Genomic DNA, 14,434 nt, shown 5'->3' on the forward strand with positions numbered 1-14,434 from the left:
ATATTTTTTTTATTGTAACGAGTATTGGTTGAATTTAACAACGTGGCTACTACAATCGCTTATTTTGTGTATTTAGCAGCTGAAATAACTAAATAAAAGCCTTGTGTACCTTATATCGAATTTTTAAAAGCTAGGAGACACAAAACACCAACCTGAAGTAATTTTCTCAAAATAGAAAAACTTTTATTTCTACAGAAATAAACTTATTATGGGCCACAGTCCCATAATGTTAGTGCTTGGACATTCAAAAGTATGTAACAGTGTTTACAAAAATATTTTAGAAGGTTTATAAATAACTATGGCATAATACATTTACAAGTTAAATACAAAATAAGTAAGTTAACAGATATATATGTTGCTATAAAATATATATACAAACACGTAATTGCTATTGCTGCGGAGTGTTGGGTGTCAGGTATACTATATGATGCCATTGAAGTCCATGAATTTTGTGGGCAGGTTGTCCACGGGGTACACCGTGGGCCCAGTTTTCATAGTCGGGGCCCCGTTTAGGAGCTGCCAGTCACAGGTCCGAGCCAGTTCCACCGTGAAGATCTTGAGCAGGGTTTTGGCAAACTCTTTTCCTACGCAGCTCCTCACGCCGCCCCCAAAGGGAATGAAATTGAATCGAGAGTTGTCTTCAGGGTGCGAGGACATGAACCTGTCCGGGTTAAATTCCTCCTTGTCGGGGAACACCTCGGCCACGTCGTGCGTGTCGCAGATGCTGTAGATGACGTTCCAGCCTTTGGGGACCTGGAAACCCTGCGAGGGAAAGAAGGCAAGGCGGTTAGAAGATGCTAGACGAGTCTCAAGCGCATACGTGAGGGAAGAGAAACAGTGCGGCCGAGGCCCTCTAGAGGCCGAGAGCAGTGACAGCCATGAAATTGCTGCAAATTGTCAGCTGTTTGCAGTGCTGCCCCAACTGACCCCGTGAACCTCCCGCCGCTTGGGTAAGCGCGCTGCCTGGTGGGATCGCATGGCGGACCCCTCAGGTAAGCTCGGATACCCCCCTGACCCAAACTTGCTCAGCTACCAGTTTTAGAGGCTTATTTACAAGCCCCTTGCGCCGCCCGTACGTCATTTTCCTATATGAAAAGTGACGCACCGGCGCAAGGGTTGTGTAAAAAAGCCAGGGGGTGCAGATTTACAAGCCCCTTGCGCCACTTTTGCGTCACTTTTAACAAGTGACGCAAACGTGGCTTGTAAATCTGTAGGGCCTCATTTATGAAAGCCTTGCGCCACCGGTGCGTCACTTTTTCCCATGTTAAAAGTGACGCACCGGTGGCGCAAGTCCTTCATAAATAAGGCCCGTAATGTTTAAGTTTGAGTATGCTGCATATGTCTGTCGTGTAGTTCAAAGGGAAGCCACCATTTTATTCAGCTTCATATACTGCGAACTTGGCACGGGGGCATTCCGCTAGGATTACACACACTTTTTTTAATAAATATTCTGTTTATGGTAATGGTGCCGTTTTATACAGCAAGGTTAGTAGGTCACTAAGGAAGCCGCGCTCCAGTCCTGAGGCTCCTTTCCCGATCCTTATGTTCAGGTGTGCCTCTTCCACTGCATCAACTTTAGTGAACCAGGACTACAACTCCCAGAAAACATCGGGCTGGTAAAATAAAGTTATGGCATGGCGCGTAGCGGCAAATTCAAAGTGGGTGTTAGAGAAAGAGTATCTCCAACAGCTTGTATTTTTAAAATAAAAGAACTGGAATGCGCCCATGTGGAGGCTCTGTGCCTCGACCCACTTGCTGGGTTAGCCTTACACACAAACAATTGGAAGCCTACTTCTGAAAAGAACCTTGCATCTACCACAAAGATGCTCATTCATTATACTGAAAGGCGTTTGTTCTGCGCTGGGGCTGCACTGTTGCTTTTGAAGGCCCTCTGCTTAGGGCCTCTGGGATGGCTGCCATGACAGTGAGGGCAAATATGAAAAATGCAACTTACATTCAGCTCGAAAGTCTTGAGGGCCACCCTGAACCCCCCTGGGACAGGAGGTCTGAGCCGCAGAGTCTCCTTGATGACGCAGCCCGTGTACTTGAGTTGCTCCAGGGCCTCCAGTGTGAGGGGTCTGCTCTCCTGGCCGCCACTGCACAGTAAATCCTGCAATAACATGCGAAAGGTGATTATGTCGGCCGCGACAAACAGATAATAAAGCTCTGCTCTGCATTCAATATTTCGCAGGCCCCGCTGCATTTTGCTGTACCGTTTCTGTAAAAGTGCACTTAACACCGACTGCACAAAGGAAACTGCAGTGGGGCATACATGTGTGCCCACTACCTCCACCCGCATCACTAAAGTGACAAACACAATTGTTCCTGGACAGGTCATACCATACATACCTTGATCTGCAGTTCCTTGCGGACTTTGTGTAGAACCTCCGAGTGAAGCGCCAGGAAGGTCATGAGGGAGGTGGCGGCGCTAGCCGTGGTCTCGTGGCCTCCAAATAGGAGCTCGGTGGCGGATTCCTTCAGTTCCTGTTTGTGGAAACCAGAAGGGAATTGGTAAGCGCCCAATGGACACTGAACCGAAGCACATTAAGAAAATGTCTGACATTAGCAACATGTTCGCACTACAGAGGGTCGTGCTGTGGACCGAGGGTGTATGCAGGACTAGAGAAGCAATAACTGCAGGAAAACCATGCAGGCGCCCAGGGGCACCTACGCGCACTTAGCAATACATTGAACACGTGTAAACAACGTCAAATAGCCACACGTGGATGCGGCGACATGGACTTCGTTCCCGAATAATGCGTGCAGTGGTCACCCCCGTGCGCCCTGCGCTGCAGAGCGCCCAGTGCGCGCGGCCTCGCCTCGCGGCACCTTACCTGCATGTTCAGCTGCTCGCCGTTCCTCTGTGTGTGCTCGATCAGCAGCTGCAGGGCGTCCTTGTACTGGCAGTTCGAGTTTTTGGCCATCTTTGCCTTTATGTTCTCTTCGATTTTGGCGTGGATCACATTCCGAGCCTTTAGACCCTGATGAGGAGGAAGAAGAAAAGTTTTACTTAAATATATATGGGATTTCCATAACACATTGAGTCCTCAGCCCTGTCCAGGCACCACCCGTGAGGGAAGCCCGAGGCCCCCCGCTTCACTCGAATCACAGGACGCATCCCACCACCGCCAGCAGGGGATAGCTCAGTCGGTAAAAAACCTGCTGCGGCGCCATGGCAGCCGGGACCACCCCTAGGTACACAGTGCATCCGAGCTACAAGCAGGTCACAGTGAGCTTCACATATATACTAGGGCCTTGAATGTGAATGGCACACAACTGCCTCTCCAATTTAGGTAGTTCCTATTAGAAAAGACGGACTGTCTAGGAAAATATTTTACGATAAGGTTTAAACAAAAGGGACAGATTGACATGCCCCTTGCGCCACTTTTGCGTCATTTTTTAACATGGGAAAATGACGCAAGTGGCGCATGGGGCTTGTAAATAAGCCCCAGAGGGGCTTACTTACAAGTCCCTTGCGCCGCTGTTGCGTCACTTTTTACCATGATAAAAGTGAGGTAGGAGTGGCGCACGGGGCTTGTAAATAAGCCACAGAGTGCAGTAAGGACTGTGACAAGTCACTCACTTGACCAAAAGCCGTCTGAAATTAACTTTTGACGTGTGACTGACTTCGACCCAGCACCACCGGCCCACTCTGAGGCACTCGTTTCACACCACCAGTCCCTCCTGCCAGGAGCCCTGCTTACCCGGTAGAGGCCGCTGAAGGGCACGTCGATGGGCAGCGAGAAGAGGTTGCGGATCATCTCCTCGAAGGCGTCCACCAGCTGCTGCTCGGTCTCAGGGTCGGTCTGGTGCGGCTCGAAGCCCAGCAGGATCCTCATGGCGATGCGGAACATGAGGCGCTTCACCTCGGGGTAGACCAGCACGCAGGCCCCGCCGGACAGCCACTGCGACAGGGAGCCGCGCACCTCCTCCTCGATGGCCGGGATGTAGTGCTGGAGCGCCTCCCGCGAGAAGGCCTGCATGATCACCTGGGGGTGGGAGAGAGGGGCAGAAGTGAGACTCGGGCACCGCTGCCTGTATTGTCGCCTGTGAGACCAAAAGAACAACCCCTGCATAACCAGCGCGTGAAATATTACTTTCGCCACAAAAAGGCAAACAGCAAAACCAGGGTCTGCTTCATCTCAAGTCCAAAGTGTAAGACCCCCAACACCTCCTGCGAGCACAGTGAATATGGTGGGCAAGGCCGGCGTTTTTACACAATGACTACTGACTCTTCTGGCTTAATTTAAATCCTTCGGGCCAGATATAACCACTGAGATCTGGACAAAACGCCAGGCGCAATCTTGGGCCTGCCACAGGGTGGTGCTGCAGGCCCTTTTATGGAGAGTCTCTGCACATAGGTACCCGTTTAATAAAGCCGCCGGGAACTAACAAGAGGCCGGGGACTGTTTCAATTGAACTATAGCGGAGACACAACATCACAAACATTCATACATTTTGCTTATAGAATAGCACTGAGGAAAAGTGACTGGCCTGGCTTACTGCGCGTACAAGAGAGGCGGAGATTGGGTCTGGCTGCAGTCTCGAGTACTCACCCTCTTGCGGTTCTTGTGCAGGGAGGAGTCGTGCAGGTTGGACAGGCAGCCCCCTCCGAGGATGGTGCGCACCGAGGCCGGCCACTGCACCGACACCAGCTTGTGCTCCCCGAGCAGGATCGCCTTCACGTTTTCCGCTCCCATCACGCGCACCGTGGGTCTCCCAAACAGGTGCGTTTTGTAAATACAGCCGTACTTCCTGCGCTTCATCTGCAGGAATTTTCGCCTCTGAAAAAAAGTAACAAGGAAATGAAATTTAAGTTGTTAAAAGAGGATCGCGGTGCATAGAGAACGCCTACCTGTGCCCAATATGCAGGAAGCAATAAAAGCAAAGACACAGAAAAATCGTTCTAGTCAAATCGGGGGAAGACCTATAAAATGACCAATTCTTTCGCCGATACCACTCCGGTGGACATGGTTTGCGTAAATGTTAGTCTGTAGCCTGTGGTATCCCGCACACATTGTCATACTGTACAGTGAAGCGCTAGCGCGGGGCTTCCGTACCTGTAGGACCAGCTGCAGGGTCTCTCCGAAGAAGGGCAGCCCCATGGTGCCAGGGGGCAGCGGGCTGCGGCAGAGGTGGTCCCGGGTGCTCAGACAGTACAGCTCCCACACCTTCACGGCGGCCAGGAAGAGGAGCAGCGGCAGCACCAGGGTACACAGGGCGGAGGCGAGGAGTGTGGAGAGCCCCATGGCGGGGTACCAGTGCCTACCTACCCAAACTGCGCTGTGCGGTGCCCGGTCGCACCCTAGTCACCCTCAACTGGCACCTGCCTGGTCAGACCCTACACCTGCAGAGGGTCGCTGGATCCTCCCTCTCCGACTCCAAAAGTACCTCCTAAGAACTCCTAAAGCACTTTGGCAAGCCCTCCTTAACGAGGCGCTGTAGAAGGGTCCAATTGCAAAATCAGGCGAACTTAGAATTAAATCCCTAAAAAAGTGCTCTCTTACTGCTCTGTAAATGTAGAGGGCTGCCCTCTCTACCTGCGCTGCTCCCTCCTGAGTGGGACAACGTTTAGGCGCGTGTGTTCCTAGAATAAGCTAACTGCTCTGCCCTCCTCTTTTTATATACTCCCCAGGTCTCTGCCCCCTTTTTTACCTTGGTCAGATAAATTAGTTCACACAAAGTTCATCTTTAATTGCAGATTTCAGCCTGCACTGGCTCCTCCCACGGAGGACGCTGCCCAAATCCTTTAACCAGTTGTATTCCACCTCCAGCGCCCCCACACAATCGGCGGATTTCACTGTGAAAAGGTGCTAATTCCCCCGCACAATGGGGCGCAAGCAAGGCTTTGTGCCGGCTCCAGGCCTGACTCATGGGCCTGCCTAATAAGGGGGGCGCCTCTGTTTTACAAATATAAATCCCCGAAAACCAACACAACCAATACAGACTGTTATTCCCTTACCTGGAAGAGGCTAGGAAACGCCTAGAGTTCACCCAGCACGGCCGCAGAATTTCAGCACTGAACGCCTCTGGTGGGCACTGATAGGTGCAAGTGAAAAAAATGCTCAGAAATGTAGATTATGTGATATAATGTACTTTCTTTCAGAGGCAAATTATAAGCGTTGCACCATACGAGTCTTGTTTTTCGATCGAGGCTTCACGTGTTTTGTTAAAATGTGTGATCATAATTGAAAGCATTTTTACTTTCTCATTCGGGAAATATCCTCCCGACAGTTCAAATCTAAAACGCAAAATAAAATATCCATCTCTCTTGCTTGCTCTTGACCCACCCCATTTTACTGTTGCAACAACGTTTTGATACACCCTTCATTAAATATTTTGAGTCAGAAAGGCGGTTTTTATTTGCCCGTTCCATAAAATATTTTTGAGGATCAAAAGAAAAAAAAGTGGCAGGGAAATGTCAACAGGTCGAGTTAAAAGGAGGACGAGTTTTCAAGTTGACATTACCCGCTTAATATTTAATAAACTCTGAAAGAAGAAAATGGTGAAAGGTGGAGTCCACCCAGCTGGGACCTGTATTATACATGAACATCTCCACAGTAGATGCTTCAACCCCCTGAGCTATCGTGGAGCATACGGCGGTGTGTGGAGGGGTGGGGGTGTGCTTTGAAACTGGAAGTCGCATCTTTAACAAATCTCTGTCTTGCTGTGTTTCCAAGAATCGAGCCGAGAGCGGGGTTTCCGCCCTGTCCTCATTACAGTATAAAGGCGGAATTATGTCATGGCTCGCGCGGCGTCTCTCTCCCAGCAGCATCACTTACACCGAGGCTGCCCTGCGGTTCACCCCGCAGCCCCAGCTTGTTTTTACGTCTAGGATTCTGGGAGGAATAAGAGGCAGATCCGTAAACTTCTGATAGTGCGCTAATCGCAGGTTCACCCGCGGGTCAGCCAGGGAAAGCTGGCTGTATCAGAAGGTAAACACTGGGCCACCCTCCCGGGGCTGCTTATGGCCACTCTCGGATTAACCGGCAGCTCCCAGTCATCCACCGGCCCGGTGCCACGCAGGGCAAGCCACGGGGGCACCGTGCGCGGTGCCACGGGGGACCTTGTGGGGTCCTGTGTGGAGGTCCATTTACCGGATAGGGTGGAGTGTAATGGACAACGCACATGGGCACCTTTATTGGTGCCATAGTTGATGCCGTAAACGGCTTGCTTCTGAAATGCTAGTCTGCACAGCAATTTCCCGTAAAAAAAAGCAGGTGCCATGGCAAGGCGTCCACATTTTAGACCTGGATTTTCTGTCAGATAAGTTCGGTACTCTTGTTTGTAAAGTATGTTAAAGTGTAACGGAAACTAACAACTTAGAAAACGATTAATTGTTTTGAGGGGGCATACCATGACCATCCCCATTTTCCATTATATTAGTAACTGCTTTCGTTCTTTCTATTCTACACCATGTCCTAACTCACTAGGGCAACACTGATGTATTCGGTCCACTAATTACGTACAAGCACCCCCACCCCTGTCTCTCTACACAGTAATGATAATTAACAAAAACAAAATGGCGGCCACGCCCTGTTCTTTAGTAGACGCAAGACATGGGCAGACAAGTAGGGCATGAAACCAAGTGCCCTTCTGATGTCACCCCAAGAGATAGGTACACATAGGGTATGCTTAGCAAGGAGGGAGCCATTCCAAGCAGAAATTGTGCATTTTGTAAGTGGGTAATCTGCCCCTTCAAAAGCATTCCTCACTCAGTGTGCAAGTAAGCTGATCCCCCGACGCGCTCCACAGAATCATCCCCGTGTTTCCACTTGTTACCATGCACTCATGGAGTGACCTACCACATGTGGAGGGGCCTGTCCTGCCACCCTGCGCCCTATAGACTCTCAGGGGAGCTGCGGGCTCCTGGCACCCTGGCTGGGATCAGATATTTGTCATAAAGATTAGCCGTAACCAGGACATAAAGCCGTTTACGGTTGCTTTTATGACTTAACTGCACCTTTTCGAGGGCAGCAGGTTAAACCCCTTTTTAAACCCCTGGTGTAATTACTCCCTGCTCGTCCCCTGCCTCCAAATTAGGGACATCAGCGGGGATTTCTGTCTCTATTTGCGCATCTGCTTGGACTTGCAAAGAATGCGCCAGCTCGTTATCCTCTCACCTAGAAACAGATGTTGCTAAATTTACAAATCATAACTGGAAATATCCAAGAGTTACTGCACGCGAAAAATGAAGTGAAACTTCAGAGGTTGGGTAATTAAACTGTAAAAAATAAAAAAAAGGTTGGTGGTTGAGGGACCTCGGTGAGGCACTGTGTCAGAAAGTATTTCAGTGACCTGTTATTAACCTGACATTTTTAGCACCTTGTTTTCTACGTTTACTGTAGATTTATAGGAAGTCGCTCGGAGGGAAAATACCAAAATACAGCAACACCCTGTAAGCGGCCACTCTGGGCGGGGTAACCTTGTTATTCCATTATTGGGCAGCCAAACCGCGAAATGAAGCACCCTGGAACGTGCGCCAGGACCGTCATACGTGCATTACCTTACACACAGCTCAGGTGCACACATTTTGTCTTTAAATAGGTTTTTAAATATTGAGAGTATCTATGTATCTAGTGAGCAATGCAATGCTTGGCTTTCGAAGATAACCAATAGAGCCGATCTTTGCCTGAAAGACGCAGCATCTAGTCGGCTTCGGAGGATTGCTGTGGTTCACAAATTCACAATTTGTATTCCTCGTTCCCATACATAAATATTGTAATTGTATTTATATAGCGCCATCTGCCACTGACGAGGCTTGAAACCCATTTGCCAAGTAGCACGCTACTTCTGAACCCACTGATAGTGATGTATTAGTGTAGGGAAATAGAAGTTGTTAATTTGGACGGTGGACATATGAGTCCCTTAGTTTGAATAGGATAATTAAAGGAGGGGAACGTCTAGATAGTGTTATTTTGAAGATCATAGTAGTAAAATGAGGTTTGGGAAGACTCAAAGGTGGGGTATGGGAGGGAAGAGTCTAGAGACGTTATTGGGGAGATCATAGTGGTATGTGTGTGTTCATGTTATATGTATGACATAGTAATGGAAATATATAAATGCAAGACGTGTGCTAATAAAAGTATATATGTTTTTCAGCCCAAAGGTCAAACTGAACCTTAGTACAACACTAACCTGCAATTAACTTGAGAAACCACTGCTTACTGCCGTGCAGACCGAGTTTCTATCGTTTTACAGAGGAAACAGCCTGGACGCACATGGCCAATTGAATCAGATTGTGTCACGCCACCTAAACTTAACTCCTTGTCCTCTGGTTAAAGATCTTTATTTAGGAACGAAAACCAGCGTGGCATAATCTCTATATACAGCTCAACTGTGTAACATCTTCTTTATTCCTTTTTATTATCATTATTGAGGGATAACTGGGGTATAACGACCAACAGAAGGCTTCACTGCTCACCCAGTACTTAACATTAATGGATAAATAGACCCTGACACCGGCGAGGTGACCACAGTTTAACATTTAAGACGGTGGGTGTAAAGAATCTTTTTACGACCCCATGCCCCTGCGAAGTTTACTCGGAACTTGAAAGTTTCAATAAGGTAACCCACGAGTCACTTGCGCGAGTGCTTTGTAAATATTGCAGAGCAGGAAGTGGTTTCTCTGTCTGGTTCTGGACATCCTCTGAGTAGTCCTGGCTACAAACACCTGGGCAGCTGCAGGTGTCTACGCGTGTACTCCAAGGCGCCCAACCTCTACTTGGAAGTGTGACTCACTGCACAGGCGTGTGAACAGTGTTGTGAGCAAAACTGAACTCATGGCCTTCTCTTGAACTGTTGCCTCTCCCGGAGGAAATACTTCTTCACCAGTTGTGAATGGTTTCTCCTGGATCCATCGGGCCCGGATGGAAGTTTGAGGAGTGGATAAACGGCTGGAGGACCGCTAAAATCCAACTTGATTAATCTGAAACCAGTAACCACACCGAACCTGGAAATGGTATCTACCTCAGTAGCATAGGTTGGCTCTAAAATGGTAGCTGCTGAACTTAGGAGAAAGCATTTGTAATTCATCTGGAATTGTCATAGGGGTTTCTATAGGCGCGGTACAAATTACGCAATAAAAATGGCCTCTTTCACTAGGCCGTGGCAGTGCAAACTAGAGTACACTTTTACATAAAATACTACTGCTGCTGCAGTTCCAGCTGAATACCCGACATGAACACCAATATATAAAGATCCATCGCTTCCTGCTCCTGTGCAGTGCATATGACATTTCAGATGGCGAGTTTACCTATGTATTTTTCCACTATCTACTACGCCTACACCAGTCCAGAGCTGTTCATGGAAATGTAGAGGCTAAAGGTCAATGGTTGTTGGATTTTGATACAGCCTATGAAACATTTTCAGAGAAAGAGCCAGAGTCAACAGCAGTCACCTAATGTCAAAGTAACATAAAAATCACTTACGTTTTTTAAATACCGCACATGTGAGAGGCTTAGAAAGGGGTGTAATTGTGCAATGAGAGAAAGGCCAGCGGCGCGGTTCTGAAACAATGCCCCTATCTTAAACCTGAAATAACTATTTACATTTTAACTCCAATTTAGTAATGGTAGGGCATTAAATGTGCCAAAACAAAAGCGTGGAAACGTTAAAGGAAAAGAACTGTAGTACCGGGAGAGAGAGAGACTCTACTACCGGAAAAAGGCACTCTGAAGCGTGGCACAATTCTGCGCTCTTCGGGTGTCACTTGCTTATTCCTTATCCTGCCAGACTTTTCGGAGGCTGTTCCCTCCGATATATGCGTCCTAGCCAGCCAGTGCCCATATTGTGTCCCTAGGACTACCTCGACGCAGTGGGCCCTCAGACCTCATCCAGAGCGTGCACACCTGCTGCCCCCTCCTCCTTAGCCAACCTTCCAGTAGGGGACTCCCCCGGGAGCGCCCCAGCCCAGTCCTTGGAGACAGCCCATTGTCCACTCGATGGCTACCCGGGGAGTCCAGGCGCTCCCAACCTGGGCCCTGTGGTTAGCCCTCCTACACTTTGCAGGGTGCCCCAGGAGCGTGCCACCTCTCCCAGGCCTGTCTAGTCCTCCCTACTCGTGTCTCCGAAGCCGGCCTACTGCCCCTCCAGCTCTCCCACCCCGGGCCCTGCGGTCGGCCCTCCTGCCCCTCCAGGGCTCCCCCGGAGCGTGCCTGCCCTCCCAGTCCGCTCTGTCCCCGGAGCGTGCCAGGCCTGCAGTGGGCAGGGGCGCCGCCTTCAGGGGGCGGGGCGGGGGGCGGTCCCGCCCTGACCTCGGCCTGCCATCCCATTCCCAGGAGCTGACCTGCCGCTGACCCGGCCGCACGGACCGTGACATCTGCGTGAACCCTGCTGCCCGCGCGCTCGCCAAGTTCAGTGTCCATCAAAGCGCCGCGCGCGGTAATCACCGCCGGGGCCCGCCCCCCGAGAGCCCGCCCCCTCCCGGCCTGAGGGCGCCAGAGTGCGCGCGCGGCGAGCACCGAGGTCAGCAAGGCTCCTCAGCGGCACGCTCGTGCGAGCTCCCGCTATCAGAGCTCGCCCGCAAACTGCGCAGCTTCCAGCGCTGACCGGTGTTCGGTGTGCCCTCTTTCAAACTCGGACTGTGGTGCCCACCGACAGTACGTCGTGTCCACGGCAGTCTTGCACGAGTTCACCTGCGTTGGAGTCACAAATATACGTTTTTACCTCCGTTTAAATCTAAACGAAATTGTTGATTTAAATGTAATATGCCATTTTCCCGCCCGAGACCCCCACATGATGCATAAGCTTGATGCATTTCGACGCAGGTCTCAATATGGGGGGACGGCGGGGGTGGGTGATTTTAATGTTAGTGGCCTCATTCAAAAATTTGAAAGGGCGAGAGCTAGTGTAACGAGGTTGCTTTTTTTTTTTAGAGAAAAGGGCATTGTAAACTAAATATTTGCATGTCCTTCAGCTAACTCTCAATTGCAGGTCTTGTTGTGACAGTCACCTTGCTAAAATGCAACAGGCCTCCATTGAGACTTTATAAGATCACCCTCCTAAAACAGTGTATTCATTTTAATGGCATCCCCCTCTTATCGCCAGACTTCGGCCTTATCAGTCAGCCAGCAGGTTGGCATGCATGTGTTTTGAGTAATTGGGGCGTCCCGTGCACCGGCCTCGCACTGGCCGCCTTTGACTGGGGCGAGTGCGCGGCATCACTTCAGATCACAATGGCGCCTTTGCGGGGGTGAGTTCAGTAGCCGCGCTAATTGAAGTTAGTTATTGACACTTGTACTCGCCGCCTACTGGCTCTGCCTCCGCTGACCGCGAAGATTCACCTCAGAGACAAGGTCAGAAGGGCAGGGGCTTCTGGTTCACCCAGGGGTCAACATGCCAGCAGCACTTAGGCCAGGCCTGCCGCACACGCATCCCCGGCCGCGGCCTGTCACACTGGGAGCCGTGCGCGCCGCTCAGGGAGACAGGTGGCGCATCGCACTCCGACAATGCATGGGCCCCTTGTGAGAGCACTATGCAGGTGAACTGGGGGTAAAAACCGCTGCATCTGGCAATGCTCTGTGTCATCAATGGCTGTTAATAAGTACTACCGAGTGGTGCGCACTGCCATTTATTTACAACGAGATATTTGCAATTGTTTCACTTCTTTGACATGTTGTGGATAAAAAAAAAGCAAAACGAGGAAGGGATGGATGGGAGATCATTAAACAAGAGGGATCGGAGATCATTAAAAAGGATTTCTAACTTGGACACGTCAAACAATATAATCCTGTGGCCACTGTGCGGGTCTTGGTGCACATGTGTGTTGTGCTCCCTTTGTGTATGCGGGATCAAGAATGCATTTAAATTGAACCCGCAGCTGTTTTATTTCAGCAAAATGGAGTGTCCATTCGTGTAAGGGGGAGATCTCTCTAACCTAGGTGTAATGGAGATCTGGGCGCAATTTAGAAGGGAGTATGGCCATGTTCAATTGCAGTGGCTTTGAAGGAATCTTCAAAAGATGTCTTCTTTTTACCATGTTCCAATTTCCTGTTATTTATTGTTCGTCGAAATTGTTAAGCAATAAAGTATGCTTCTCTAATGCTATTTAATATGGCTGAAAGGCTTACTTGGTCACTGAACTCTTACATATGTTAATTGAGAAACATTTACACTTAGAAAAGGTGAATAAGTGAAATAAAAAACTGTCAATTTTGTGTTTTAGAACCATGTTAAACCCAAAGTAGTTCGATTTGGAATGCTCCAACTATTTAACAGCTATCAGCATCAAATCAGCTCTCCTTTTCCTCTTTTCAGGCTTACTTATGACGTGACAGTCACCGCTTTGACAAAAATATCCATAGAAAAAAACACTGTCATATTGTTCCCTTTGTCCCACCTGGATCATACACAATGGGCCAATGTCACAGAGAAGGTCTGACAAAGGCAAGCGACAGTGAGGGCAAAGTCACTGAACTCCAAGAGAAGGAGAGCTAAAAGGACTGGGACTAGGACAAGTATGATTAAGATTTATTAAGAATACTAGTCAGTAATCCGATCATTACCGCCCCATAGCTCTCTTTTTCTTCTTCCTCCTCACTTGCAAGGAAGGCCCAAAGTTTCAAGCCTTGGGTCCCTTCTTGGTTGCCCTCAAAAACCCCTAACAAAGGTCTGAAGCAACACCAGTGACTATTTCCCTCACTAAAACAATAAAACATGTTCACCCTGCCAAAAAAAGCCCTTTACCAAAAAGCATTGTTTTTGAATTGAAGTGTCTAACAAAAGGTTCAAAAGAGGCATAAGCGACTCCCATGTAAAAGCGGTGAAGCGTTAACCCCTACTGTTCAACCAAAGTTTGGCGAAGATGAACCATCGTTGGAGGGTGATGCCTCTGAAGGCATGGAGTTCAACCACTGTGGGAGGGCCAATGCAGGTTTGCTAGGAGGCTGGCATTGCCCTTGTCGATGGAGGCATTTGGTTTGTTGGATTGGAAGGTATCAGATGGGGAAGATGCTTCTGGAAAGGGGGGGGTGTCGTCTATATATGGCAAGAACTGTGGTGGATGGATACTTGCCAACTGGCATGGCAGTACACATGTCAGTGGAAGGGTTACTTTGTTTGCATGCACAATAATTTTTTTCAGAATGCATGATAACACTGCTTAATTTTCCTTGACATCAGCCTGGATCCCCTGGTTGGCTTGCTAGCTACATAATGTTTCCCATTAAAATCATACCTAAAAGGCTATAAATAAAAATGCCAATATTCAAAGATTAAAATGACCGGCAAATCAAGCCTAAACAATCATTAAACCATAGACCTTGAAAAATAGTACATACTAGAACATATGTCCTACAGATCTAAAAGTGGTTTTCAATCATACACCAACTTTTTCATTTCTTGAATGGGGAGCACATATAGAATTTCCTCTACAACCGATTGTGAATTTGCGGATAAAGTGCCAATGTACAAGGTTGAGATTTGCTAAAGTGCC

The 14,434-nt window shown here is 48.9% G+C and overlaps 1 protein-coding gene across 1 annotated transcript; it reads right to left on the reverse strand.

The window, feature by feature from the left end:
* Positions 1–158: 158 nt before the first annotated feature.
* Positions 159–11,240, reverse strand: CYP26A1 (cytochrome P450 family 26 subfamily A member 1). The gene is made up of 7 exons (XM_078643402.1): positions 5,061–11,240; positions 4,557–4,784; positions 3,705–3,989; positions 2,835–2,981; positions 2,350–2,484; positions 1,955–2,110; positions 159–762 (listed from the first exon to the last, which is right to left on the reverse strand). Exons 1-7 carry the CDS (start codon positions 5,247–5,249, stop codon positions 421–423), a joined length of 1,482 nt encoding a protein of 493 aa, XP_078499528.1. The 5' UTR covers positions 5,250–11,240; the 3' UTR covers positions 159–420.
* Positions 11,241–14,434: the final 3,194 nt, after the last annotated feature.

This window comes from Lissotriton helveticus, chromosome 5_1 (genome assembly GCF_964261635.1).
Source record: "Lissotriton helveticus chromosome 5_1, aLisHel1.1, whole genome shotgun sequence".
NCBI classification, from domain to species: Eukaryota; Metazoa; Chordata; class Amphibia; order Caudata; family Salamandridae; genus Lissotriton; species Lissotriton helveticus.